General features: G+C 43.4%; 1 protein-coding gene across 1 annotated transcript; it reads right to left on the bottom strand.

Moving 5' to 3' along the window:
- Window positions 1-2608: 2608 nt before the first annotated feature.
- LOC120018766 (exonuclease V-like) lies at window positions 2609-13952 on the bottom strand. The gene is made up of 6 exons (XM_038961973.1): window positions 13731-13952; window positions 13205-13451; window positions 11733-11974; window positions 11368-11475; window positions 11073-11245; window positions 2609-3344 (listed from the first exon to the last, which is right to left on the bottom strand). Exons 1-6 carry the CDS (start codon window positions 13822-13824, stop codon window positions 2820-2822), a joined length of 1389 nt encoding a protein of 462 aa, XP_038817901.1. The 5' UTR covers window positions 13825-13952; the 3' UTR covers window positions 2609-2819.
- Window positions 13953-14328: the final 376 nt, after the last annotated feature.

Raw genomic sequence — 14328 nt, 5'->3', positions numbered from 1 at the left:
AACTGAACAAGTAAAAAGCCAGGCTTCCAGAAGCTTGGCCTTCACACTGCCTGACAGACCACTATGGTGTCCACATGGTCCAAAATCCAGCCGACCGTGCTGAGGCGTCCGCATGGTCCTAAAGCACACTGTTGACACTTTTTGTATCACATTGCAATGAGAAAACTGGGGGGGGGGGACAAACATGCAATTTCAGAATGTGTGGGACATGACCCCCCATGTCCACAGTGATTGTTGCACCCCTGAATGAAATAAGTTTTGTTGTCCATACCTTCATCATTATAATGTCATGCTTGAATAACATAGGACTAGAATAAGATGCAGACGGCTGTCATTTCTCTTCATGAAGATTGAATGGTAATGGGTCTGAATAAATAACTGGTATATCCTACCACCATCGCGCTTTCGCTCTTCTTTCAAACTCCCATTATGAAGGAAAGAAATTCCACAAATGTACTTTTAACAAGGCACACCTGTTAACTGAAATGCATTCCAGGTGACTACCTCATGAAGCTGGTTGACAGAATGCAAGGAGTGTTCAAAGCTGTCATCAAGGCAAAGGATGGCAACTTTGAAGAATCTAAAATATATTTTGATTTGTTTAACGCTTTTTTGGTTACTACATGATTCCATATGGAATTGATGGAGAGAAAGACTGGGTGAGTGCTCGAGTGCACATTGATTTAAAGCAATGATATTTGAGTGATAGGCTGTTTTAAAACTCTGCAGCTGCAATGAAAAACAAAATGCATATTTACAGTAGCATAGGCTATGCTACAGCGAATGGGGTCTTAACTTTCACACGAAAAAAGTTACAATGAGATGATGCATGCATTGTGAACTGCACTCCGTACTGAGATGTGCTGCCTGTCCCCACCTTGAGCGTTGATGATTGATCATTCAGATAGTAGAGAAGACAGATTTAGAAATCACATACAGTTGAAGTCGAAAGTTTACATACACCTTAGCCAAATACATTTAAAATCAGTTTCACAATTCCTGACATGTAATCCGAGTAAAAATTCCATGTCTTAGGTCAGTTAGGATCACCACTTTTTTTTTAAGAATGTGAAATGTCAGAATAATAGTAATTATTTCTTTCATCACATTCCCAGTGGGTCAGAAGTTTACATACACTCAATTAGTATTTGGTAGCATTGCCTTTAAATTGTTTAACTTGGGTCAAACGTTTTGAGTAGCCTTCCACAAGCTTCCCACAATAAGTTGGGTGAATTTTAGCCCATTCCTCCTGACAGAGCTGGTGGAACTGAGTCAGATATGTAGGCCTCCTTGCTCGCACATGCTTTTTCAGTTCTGCCCATGTAACAGTATAACTTTAGTACGTCCCCTCGCCCCGACGCGAACCAGGGACCCTCTGCACACATCAACAACAGTCACCCACGAAGCGTCGTTACCCATCACTCCACAAAAGCCGCGGCCCTTGCAGAGCAAGGGGAACCACTACTTCAGGGTCTCAAAGCGAGTGACGTAACCGATTGAAACGCTATTAGCGCGGACCAACGCTAACTAGCTAGCCATTTCACATCCGTTACACCCACAAATGTTCTATAGGATTGAGGTCAGGGCTTTGTGATGGCCACTCCAATACCTTGACTTTGTTGTCCTTAAGCCATTTTGCCACAACTTCGGAAGTATATTTGGGGTCATTGTCCATTTGGAAGACCCATTTGCGACCAAGCTTTAACTTCTTGACTGATGTCTTGAGATGTTGCTTCAATATATCTACATAATTTTCCTCCCTCATGATGCCATTTATTTTGTGAAGCGCACCAGTCCCTCCTGCAGCAAACACCCCCACAACATGATGCTGCCACCCCTGTGCTTCACGGTTGGGATGGTGTTCTTCGGCTTGCAAGCCTCCCCCTTTTTCCTCCAAACATAAGGATGGTCATTATGGCCAAACAGTTCTATTTTTGTTTCATCAGACCAGAGGACATTTCTCCAAAAAGTATGATCTTTGTCCCCATGTGCAGTTGCAAACCGTAGTCTGGCTTTTTTAATGGCGGTTTTGGAGCAGTGGCTTCTTCCTTGCTGATTGGCCTTTCAGGTTATGTCGATATAGGACTCGTTTTACTGTGGATATAGATACTTTTGTACCCGTTTCCTCCAGCATCCTCACAAGGTCCTTTACTGTTGTTCTGGGATTGATTTGCACTTTTCACACCAAAGTACGTTCAGCTCTAGGAGACAGAATGCGTCTCCTTCCTGAGAGGTATGACGGCTGCGTGGTCCATGGTGTTTATACTTGCGTAGTATTGTTTGTACAGATGAACGTGGTACCTTCAGGCATTTGTAAATTGCTCCCAAGGATGAACCAGATTTGTGGAGGTCTCCAATTTTTTTCTGAGGTCTTTGCTGATTTCTTTTGATTTTCCCATGATGTCAAGCAAATAAGCACTGAGTTTGAAGGTAGGCCTTGAAATACATCCACAGGTACACCTCCAATTGACTCAAATTATGTCAATTAGCCTATCAGAAGCTTCTAAAGCCATGACATTATTTCCTGGAATTTTCCAAGCTGTTTAAAGGCACAGTCAACTTTGTGTATGTGAACTTCTGACCCACTGGAATTGGGTCTCCTGGTCATGGCCGGCTGCGACAGAGCCTGGACTCGAACCCAGAATCTCTAGTGGCACAGCTACTTAGACCACTGCGCCACTCGGGAGGCCCCTCCCCGCTATTCAACCCTATTGTAAACCCATAAAATCATGACGGAAGTCATGCCGATGTCAGGCTATCCACTGTTGGACTATCCAACCTTGGACTCTCCCATTTTGGATTCTCAGACCTGACAAACTTCAATTTGGGACTCTCCGACTTGAATTGGGGGAGTCTGATTTAGAACCATCCAATTTGGCTTTCTTACTGCCATCAACCATCATCTCTTGCAACCTACTCCTCCTCCAATCACAGCTCTCCTCATAGGGGCACATCCTACACTTCCAAGCCTCTTCTATATCCTCAATATCCACTCCATGGGGCTCCCTCTCCCCCCTCCAGAAGGCCAGGTAGTCCCTGAGCTCAGCCCTTAGCTGGGTCTCCTCAAACTCTACCTCCCTGTTTCCTATGAGGACTCCGGAGCTCTGATGTCTGTATTCCAGGCATAGCTTGTCAATGGGCTGGAGGTTAGAGAAATGTAGCACAACCAACAGGTGGTCCACAAGCTCTCCGAAGGTGACTGCCAGGAGGCCCAATTTCTGGGCATAGCTCTGGAGCTCTGACCCAAAGGCCTGGTGGGGCCGGAGCTTGAGGAAGTGGAGGAGCTGATCCCTCTTCATAGAACCCTGAACCATGGAGTCAAACAGCAGCTTATACACACCCACCTGACAGAGAGATCAGAGAGAGAAAGTGATCAGAGAGAGAGCGATCAGAGAAGAGTCAGAGACCAGAGGGACAGATAAATGAGAGACCAGAAAGAGAGAGAAAGGTCAAAGAGAGAGCGACACCAAAGAGGTCAGCGAAACATCAGAGAGACATAGTGTGTGGTGTGGTAGTGTAGCATAGGGCCTTTTGGGGGCCCTAAGCTACACTGTAAAAAAAACTTGTTTAAACGAATTATGAATAAAGTCCAGGTAGCAGATAATGGTCCCTAACATATATGTATGTAGTTGGTGCTGTATATTAACTAATATACATGGGTTCTAACTTGAAAAAAAGTATTTGTTAGTTAACAATTTTACAATTTATGCTCCCTGCATATTAATACCACGAAGACTGCAAGAAAGCCCCGGATGAAAGATAGAAATTACGAAGGCATTGAGATATACACTACCGTTCAAACGTTTGGGGTCACTTAGAAATGTCCTTGTTTTTGCAAGAAGGCCAGCATCCCGGAGTCACCTCTTCACTGTTGACTTTGAGACTGGTGTTTTGCGGGTACTGTTTAATGAAGCTGCCAGTTGAGGACTTGTGAGGCGTCTGTTTCTCAAACTAGACACTCTAATGTACTTGTCCTGTTGCTCAGTTGTGCACCGGGGCCTCCCACTCCTCTTTCTATTCTGATTAGAGCCAGTTTGCGCTGTTCTGTGAAAGGAGTAGTACACAGCGTTGTACGAGATCTTCAGTTTCTTGCCAATTTCTCACATGGAATAGCCTTAATTTCTCAGAACAAGAAAAGACTGACGAGTTTCAGAAGAAAGCTCTTTGTTTCTGGTCATTTTGAGCCTGTAATCGAGCCCACAAATGCTGATGCTCCAGATACTCAACTAGTTTAAAGAAGGCCAGTTTTATTGATCTTTAATTAGCACAACAGTTTTCAGCTGTGCTAACATAATTGCAAAAGGGTTTTCTAATGATCAATTAGCCTTTTAAAATGAAACTTGGATTAGCTAACAACTTGCCATTGGAATACAAGAGTGATGGTTGCTGATAATGAGCCTCTGTACGCCTATGTAGATATTCCATAAAATATGTGCTGTTTCCAGCAAAAATAGTCATTTACAACATTAACAAATTCTACACTGTATTTCTGATTTTAAATGGACAAAAAATGTGCTTTTCTTTGAAAAACAAGGACATTTCTAAGTGACCCCAAACTTTTGAACGGTAGTTTAAGTGCTACACTTGGTTCCAGAGCCTTTTTCTTTTGCTTACTCAACTTTTCGGTCCTAGTGTTACCTGAACTAAAAGAAATGTGTTGGCCCAAACTTAGCTCCAGATTATTGGAATGCTGTGGACCAAGAGTTTGTGAGTTCAAATCCCAGGTGAGGACAAGTTGAATATGAATTACTGTATAAATGAACATGCACAATGTAATCATGTACAATATGTAAGTTGAAAACATTGTATGTTAAAATCACTGTGTGTGTAACATTCTTTTTTTTAGGTAAGCTGCCCAAATAACAATTTCAAACTAAATGAACATGACATTGAGAAAAACACATTTTAAGTTGACCACATTTTTGCCTAAGTTCTCTCATGTTGGAGCTAAGTTTGGGCCAACTACAAATGTTAAGTTCTGGTAACTCTTTGACCAAAAAGTTGAGTAAACTAAAAAAAGGTTGTGGAACCAGTTACTTAATAATATTTAGTTAAAACTTGATTTTTGTTTACAGTGTAGATGGTTGGGGACCTCTCATGCCAAATAGTGTCCCCCTGCCAAAAAATGTCCTCCCCCCGCGTCACAATGGGATTCGATGAGTTCTAGCTTCTGTTGCTAGTGTAACAGTATAACTTTAGTACGTCCCCTCGCCCCGACCTCGGGCGCGAACCAGGGACCCTCTGCACACATCAACAACGGTCACCCACGAAGCATCGTTACCCATCGCTCCACAAAAGCCGCGGCCCTTGCAGAGCAAGGGGCAACTCTACTAATAGGTTTCAGAGCAAGTGACGTAACTGATTGAAACGCTACTAGCGCGTACCCGCTAACTAGCTAGCCATTTCACATCCGTTACACTCACCCCCCTTTCAACCTCCTCCTTTTCCGCAGCAACCAGTGATCCGGGTCAACAGCATCAATGTAACAGTATAACTTTAAACCGTCCCCTCGCCCCGACACGGGCGCGAACCAGGGACCTTCTGCACACATCAACAACGGTCACCCACGAAGCATCGTTACCCATCGCTCCACAAAAGCCGCGGCCCTTGCAGAGCAAGGGGCAACTCTACTAATAGGTTTCAGAGCAAGTGACGTAACTGATTGAAACGCTACTAGCGGGTACCCGCTAACTAGCTAGCCATTTCACATCCGTTACACTAGGGCTGTTGCTAGAACTTGCAAAATTCTGACCTGATTACGTAATAAACCAAAGCGTCCGTTGCTATACTGGTTGCTTGGTTATATTTTACCTTGTAGAGGTCGCGAAGGAAGGAGGACACGGGTAGTTCTAGTTCACCTTATAAGCGCTCACTCAGTCCGCGCAAAATTAATACCTCAGAATTGCTCTCCAAGGACGGTATTTTTGACGGTGACAACCTGCTGGCTACCTGCTGCTTCAGAGGACCAAAAAGACTGGAAAGAGAACACACTTTGTTAAATAGGAAGAAATAATTTAACTTGTTTTTAGATTAACGTTACTAGCTACTATCCTAATTTACCTCGGCCTGCCTAGTCACCCACCTCCCTCAGAGAGACACAGCTGCATGTGAGCTCTTACATAATTCAAAGTTTTTTACAAAATGATAGATTTGGAGTTAGATGAACTTGAATTTTTCGGCAGGGACATATGCAGGATGCTACCCACCACAGAATGGCCTTCGCTCCAGATCAAAACTCCAAACCTACAACCTAATTTTGACCAAAATTAACCGGAGCGATTACTGCTACCAATGTTCCCTTTTTCCAAGCTATACAGAGGGTGTTCTAGCAAACAAACAGCAGAGACCTGAGGACACCCTCCAACCTGGAACGGAGTTTATGGGGACTGAATGCTGAGTTAAGGCTGCCAGGCTTGCAAGGACAGACCAGATACAACTTCAATTAGCACTGAGGTGTGAAGTAAAAGGTGTTGTGTTTGGGACCAACAAGTGGCAGGAGTCTTTGTAGCACCCTTTGAAGCCTCCTCCTGCTGTTCAAAGACCATTCACTGACATTTTCTACAAGAAATCTGCTTCCAGAAATAAAAGCTTCTCCCAGGTGGGTGTGACACCTACTCCCGTTGCTTGCTGCACTGCTGCTTGGATTCCACCTGGCGATTTGTTCACCGTCTGCCCTGGCCTGTCTCCCCCTGTCTGGTACAGGTACCACCACCACACTCCCCCCTCTCCCGAGCTTTCGCTCACCTCCAGCACACACATACTGTTGGGGCGAGAAACTCTGAACTTACAATGGCTATATATTTTAAAAATGTCTTGTGCATTTTTCTATTTGCATCATGACTCCTGCATGCTTTGTTGACTACAAACTTTCTTTACCCAACCGTGGGACAGACTGTTTGTTCCCACACTTGGGACTCTCACTATTGGTTACACAGACTTTTGGCCTCCCATCCTATTCTAACCACCCCTTGCCGGCTTTGAATTCATGTTACCTGATGAAATTGCTGTACAATATGATCTTGTTGCCATCTGATGCACATTCAGATGTCATAAATCAGCACTGCAGAGCTCTCCCTGTCCTCTGCCGTGCCTTGATTGTATTACTGTTGATGATATCTGGACATGTGCATGTACACCCTGGCCCATCTACTGTTGCTAGGCCCAATTCTGACTTGTGCTCTGATATCTGCTTCACTGATTTCTGCTCTCGTAAAATCCTGGGTTTTCTGCACGTTAACACTAGAAGCTTATTACCTAAAATGGATCAATTGAAAGTGTGGGTTCACAGCTCCAATCCAGATGTGTTGGTCATTACTGAGATATGGTCATGGAAGAGTTTTGAATACTGATGTTATAACCAGAAAGGTTAACCTTTTTCAAGCAAGACAGATCTTCCTAAGGTGGGGGAGTGGCAATCTTTACCAAGGATCACCTTCAGTGTTCGGTTGTATCCACAAAGTCTGTCCCCAAACAATTTGATTTGCTGGTTTTAAGCATTAAACTTTCAAATAGCTCTTTGTTGACTGTTTCTGGGTGCTAATGTCCTCCATCAGCACCGGCCTGTACCTTAGGACTTGGTCAGGTGGTATAAGCATGTCCCAGTTTAGAGCAGCTAAACTGGGGTTTTGGAGTCATACCTTGTGGGATTGGTAATAATCTGAGAAAGATTTAGGGAGTCCCATTGTTTTAGGACTTGGTCAGGTGGTTTAAGCATGATTTTGATTTGCCATAAAGGCTTGCTAAAAAACTTTAATGAGCAAGCCTTCCTTCATGAACTGGCCTCTTTAAAATGGTATAAAATCAGCTCTGTCGAAGACACTTGGACCTTCTCTTTTCATATTTTCAGTGGTATTGTTAACAAACATGCCCCCATAAAGAAATGTAGAATTAAAAACAAGTTCAGCCCCTGGTTCGACCGTGATCTTGCAGAGTTACTCTACCTCAAGAATTGCATTTGGCGAAAGGCTCGGCACACGCATACGCAGGCTGACTGGCTCTCATTCAAGCAAATGAGAAATAAGTGCACTCAGGCTATCCGGAAAGCCAAAGTTAGTTACTTTAAGGAGCAGTTCCCTCTCTGTGGGTCTAGCCCCAAGATGTTCTGGAAAATGGTTAAAGACCTGGAGAATAAACCCTCCTCCTCACAGCTGCCCATGTCCCTTAATGTTGATGATGTGATTGTTACTGACAAGAAGCACATGGCTGAGCTCGTTAATCACCACTTCATTAAGTCAGGATTCTTATTTGACTCAGCCATGCTTCCTTGCTTGTCCAACATTTCCAAATCTCCCTCTTTTTCCCCTGCCCCGCTACAAAGTGTCGGGGCAGTCACCGAGTCCGAGGCAGTCACTGAGTCCGAGGTGCTAAAGGAGCTCCTTAAACTTGACTCCAAAAAAAACATCTGGGTCAGATGTTTAGACCCTTCTTTAAGGTTGCTGCACCTATCATCGCCAAGCCTGTCTCACCTTTCTGGGGAGGTTGCAATTGCTTGGAAGGCAGCCACGGTTTGTCCTTTATTTAAAGGGGGAGATCAAGCTGGTCCGAACTGTTACAGGCCTATTTCTATTTTACCCTGTTTATCAAAAGTGTTGGAAAAACTTGTCAATAATCAACTGACCGGCTTTCTTGATGTCTATAGCATTCTCTCGGGTATGCAATGTGGTTTCCGCTCAGGTTTTGGACGCATCACTGTAACCTTAAAGGTCCTCAATGATGTCACCATTGCCCTTGATTCTAAGCAATGTTGTGCTGCTATTTTTATTGACTTGGCCAAAGCTTTTGATACAGTAGACCATTCCATTCTTGTATTGACTAAGGAGTATTGTTGTCTGAGGGGTCTTTGGCCTGGATTGCTAACTACATCTCTCAAAGAGTGCATGAAGTCAGAAAATCGGCTCAGCCACTGCCTATCACCAAGGGAGTACCCCAAGGCTCGATCCTAGGCCCCACGATCTTCTCAATTTACATCAACAACATAGCTCAGGCAGTAGGAAGCTCTCTCATCCATTTATATGCAGATGATACAGTCTTATACTCAGCTGGCCCCTCCCCGGAATGTGTGTTAAATTCTCTACAACAAACCTTTCTTGGTGTCCAACAAGCTTTCTCTACCCTTAACCTTGTGCTGAACACCTCAAAAAAACAAAAGTCATGTGGTTTGGTAAGAAGAATGCCCCTCTTCCCACAGGTGTGATTACTACCTCTGAGGGTTTAGAACTTGAGGTAGTCACCTCATACAAGCACTTGGGAGTATGGCTAGACGGTACACTGTCCTTCTCTCAGCACATATCAAAGCTGCAGGCTAAAGTTAAATCTAGACTTGGTTTCCTCTATCATAATCACTCCCCTTTCACCCCAGCTGCCAAACTAACCCTGTTTCAGATTACCATCCTTCCCATGCTAGCTTACAGAGACTTAATTTATAGATCGGCAGGTAAGGGTGCTCTCGAGCGACTAGATGTTCTTTACCATTTGGCCATTAGATTTGCCACCAATGCTCCTTATAGGACACATCACTGCACTCTATACTACTCTGTAAATTGGTCATCTGTGTATAGTCACAATACCCACTTGTTGATGCTTATTTATAAAACCCTCTTAGGCCTCACTCACCCCTATCTGAGATATCTACTGCAGCCCTCATCCTCCACATACAACACCCGTTCTGCCAGTCACATTCTGTTAAAGGTCCCCAAAGCACACACGTCCCTGTGTCGCTCCTCTTTTCAGTTCGCTGCAGCTAGTGACTGGAACGAGCTGCAACAAACACTCAAACTGGACAGTTGTATCTCGATCTCTTCATTCAAAGACTCAATCACGGACACTCTTACAGACAGTTGTGGCTGCTTTGTGTGATGTATTGGTGTCTCTACATTCTTGCCCTTTGTGCTGTTGTCTGTGCCCAATAATGTTTGTACCATGTTTTGTGCTGCTACCATATTGTTGTCATGTTGTGTTGCTACCATGCTGTGTTGTCATGTGTTTCTGCCTTGCCATGTTGTCGTCTTAGGTCTCTCTTTATGTAGTTGTGTTGTCTCTCTTGTCGTGGTGTCTTTTGTCCTATATATATATACAGTGATCCCTCGCCACTTCGCGGTTCACTTATCGCGGATTCGCTATTTCGCGGATTTTCATAATGCATTTTTTTTTTTTTTTTGGTGCATTGTGCTCTGCATTCTGATTCGCTAAAAACTCACTCCCGCTTCTTGTATCAAAACATGCTACGAATTGTGCTATCATTTTGTCGTCTCGTGCAGTTATGTGTACGTACATAAAACAGCTTGGCAAATTTACATTAAGTTGGCCAAATTATCTTGTAATTTCGAACATCTCCTAAACCCATAATGTCGACGAAACGGCCTACACGTGAGTCACTGTATTTGTATACATGTAATAGTTGCTAATTGTAAAAAAAAAAAAAGTTTTCTATTTCGCGGATTTCACTTATCGCGGGTCATTTTCGGAACGTAACCCCCGCGATAAACGAGGGATTACTGTATATTTTATAATTGTTTGATTTTTAATCCGAGCCCCCGTCCCTGCAGGAGGCCTTTTGGTAGGCCGTCATTGTAAATAAGAATTTGTTCTTAACTGACTTGCCTAGTTAAATAAAAGGTTAAATAAATAAGTCAGCTAGCCAGCTACAATAGCGGGCTAGCTAACCAGTTTTATTTAGCTAGCTACTGTACCTGTTATTGTAGTTTTCTGTCCAGTTTGAGTATGTAGCTTGCACTTCAATGGCATCCCTCAAGGAGATTTTCTTTTATCTTTCCAACCAGGCGAAGCACTATGAAGGCACCACTGATCGACAAGAGGCGCAACATTCAGAGAAATTCTAGCCGGGTGTTTGCATAGCGATGATAAAAAGAACGTAATTTAGGCTGTAATGATCTCCAAAATTCGAATCATTAGGTCATCACACCGTTGATATAGCAACGGACGCTAATAGTTGATCGAATCCCATTGACGCAGAGGGGGGAGCTTTTTGGCCGGGGGACATTATTTGGTATGACAGTCCCGCTAGCGGCCTCTTATGTCATTTATTGGCCGGACCGGCACTTTGTGTAGCCTACCTGTAGAGAGTGTCCCTTGGCCTGGGCAGGATGCGGCAGGGAGTTGTGACTGCGGGTCTTCAGTTCACTCAGGACCAGATCCCCAGACTTACTACAATAGAGCTCATCAACCACACCCAGGAAAAACACCCCATCCAACAAACCTAACACTGGAAACTCCCGCACAAGCTGGCCTGGGAAACACACACACAAACAGATTCTAAGATGGCTATTTGCAACAGTTTATCATCTTTTGTCATCATTACAGTATGATCATATTACGGTATTCTATCAAACCTGATCAGTACCACCATACCTGCCTCCAGAGCTGGGACCATCTGTATCAGGTTGATGAGTTTCAAGGCTTCCCTGTCCTCTCTGGTATGAACAACCACAGTCACAGCATCTGGGTTTGCCTCCAGTTCTAGACACATATACACAAGGACAGGAAATAGGTTATCATCACTAACTACCTCCACATCATCCATAAAGAGTTCAAGCATACACATGAACTCACAGGGATTTATGTTATGGGGAAAGTTGAAGTTACAAAATTACTTCTGTTACATGAAAGCAGTCTATGGGCCAATGGCCTTCTTCCATTCAGGATTGGCTCATGAAGTAGTTCATTATGGTTATGGAAATATATGATTACTTTCTAGGGCACAACATGCTGCTTACCTCTAGCAAGATGAATACTGGCCCCTGTCGTCACTGCAGTCCTTCTCATCTCTCTCCTCTTCATATGAGGCTTGAGGAACCCATAGACCACTTTAATTTCACACCATGACTGCTCACACAGCTGAGTAACATTCAGGTGATGCTTACTGAACCTCTCCATTGGACTCTGGTTTGGGACTGACAGGGTAACAGTGCTCCTATTGTTGCTCAGCCTCTCGAACGGGGCCACGGCCACGTGACCCCTGATGGACGGACACATTAGTAATGGGGGGAATAAAAAATAAATCGATAGTTACATAACGCAATATTATTTTGGATGATAGTATATTGGTACTTTGAGTATCGATTTGTAATACAAATATTTTTTGCTAGGTAGCGTTAGCTAGCACTAGACAGCTGTACTTGTGCCAAAAAGCGGGTATTTTTCATCCTATACAGTAGCTTGTTCTCCATCTTCTTTTTAAATAGTGAGCCAACATGTTTTCAGCACTTATTTCCATGACTGATCAAAACTCGTTTTTATCATGGCTCTCTTGTCTCTCTGCAGCAGACATACTGTATAGTGAACAATACATAAATCGCAAAACATATAGAATCGTGAGAATTGCAATACATATCGTATCGGCACCTAAGTATCGTGATAATATCATTTCGTGATGTCCCTGGCAATTCCCAACCCTAATGTACATGCACACACGCAGACACACAGACAGGAGCTGTTGATCATCCCTCTCTCTCACACACACAGAACAGAAGTTGCTGATCCCCTCTATGTTGCCCCCCTCTAGGTTGCATAAAAGCATCTGTTGGATTCTAGCTTGAAATATTGTTATTCCTGTTACCATTAATATAACTTATTGATTACATGTATAAGGAATGTATATGTTGGGGTCAATGAAGGTTGGATAGGAATTTGGTGTATGGAAAGTGGGAGACAAGGGGAAGTTCATAAAGTTAATATTCTGTACCATGTTTCTAACGAGGGAGGCAGGGTTAATAGTTAGTCTCTGATAAGGCAAGCCAGCTGCAGAACTAGGGAGGAGCGAGGACTTCATCAATCAACATATGAAGTGAGAAGCAACCTCTGGGAGGGGGACCAGAGGGGCCCGCCACAACAGTCCTATCTCACACACATACACTTCCACGCAGGTTCTAGCATCAGGCAGAGCCATGACTTCACCAGTGAGAGGAACCAATTAAGTTCCTGCCGAGCTACAGAGATGTATTGGCTGTCTAGATGTGTAAGGAGTTGACCCCGCCTATTAGTAGGTTATAAATATATGTGCTTGTGTAATCATGCTTTGTCTTTGCAGCTGTATGACCCAGTAATTGAATAAACTTAGTTTGAGCTTTTTCTATGTCGTCACACATCATATAAAGGGAACCCGAGTCAAATATCTCTGTATGGCACTGCAGTGTTGAGAACTGTTATCAAAGGTTAAACTTTGCATAATATACTTGAGTGGGTTTACCGTTTCTTAATTTGACCATCGATTCTCTCCTCCTTCTTGGCAAGGGACTGGCCATCATCGACCACACACACACCCAGTGTCGGACTGTGTTGATCAGCACCAGCGCTCAAACTGGTACTGGTACCACTAGCAAGAGTCAGACTGGTACCAGCAGGAGTCAGACTGGTACCAGCGGGAGTCAGACTGGTACCAGCGGGAGTCAAACTGGTACCAGCAGGGGGGGTCAAACTAGGTTGGTCAGACGGGGCTAGAGTAGATGAAATATAAGAAAGATACTGTAGTAAGGGAACTTCAGAGAAGTAATAGTTATACTGTATTTTATTAACTGTATAGATTATTGACCTATGGACAACTTTTTAAAATGTAGTGTATAAACTATGGCACTGTATTGCTGTAATGTACATTCAGGCATAAGATACAGAAGAGAAGAGACACGCAAGACAATACAGTTCATGAAAACAGTTCATAGTATTCAATAATCCCATTGGGCATGCATCTCGTCTCGTCAATAAGCAGTCATACTCACCGAGACGCTCCGACTGTATCCTGAGAAGTTGTGCATCCCTTAAATCACACCCGTCATCTAATGGATCGTCCCTTGGAGTTGTTTTTGAATTCATTGTAAAAAGTGAAAGTGCGTTAATAGACTAAGACTGATTCTTAAACTCATAATTACGCGTAGTCAAATAATGTTCATTATTGGACCTGACAATAATGGACAATTGTATTACGCAGTTGTTTTGCCCAGACTTGTTGGAGCGAAGTCACACCCCTCATTGACGTCAGTATTGTTTAGATCGTGTCTCATTGGTTCGTTTCTGTGGAGGATCACACGCGAGTAACTAGTGTTGCAGCGATTGGTTACTAACAAAATATGGTGTCTTGTTTTATATTTTGTAAAAAGTGTAGTGCTATGTATGCTTCGATATAAAGCAGTTGACAAACGATGTATTAACAAAAAAAAGTGTAATCTTTATTTAACTAGCAATAGTTTGATGGTGTATCGACTTAGCCCAAGAGTCTGTAGAGAATGAAACACAGCATAAACGTTGATACGGTGTTATGGAGTCAGGAAGCGTTGACGTCTACCAACGAGAGCGATAGAATTGTTTAACCTTTATTTT

Source organism: Salvelinus namaycush, chromosome 23 (genome assembly GCF_016432855.1).
Source record: "Salvelinus namaycush isolate Seneca chromosome 23, SaNama_1.0, whole genome shotgun sequence".
NCBI lineage: Eukaryota > Metazoa > Chordata > Actinopteri > Salmoniformes > Salmonidae > Salvelinus > Salvelinus namaycush.
Note: the sequence above shows the minus strand (reverse complement) of the source record. Positions and strands in the feature narration are given on the sequence as shown.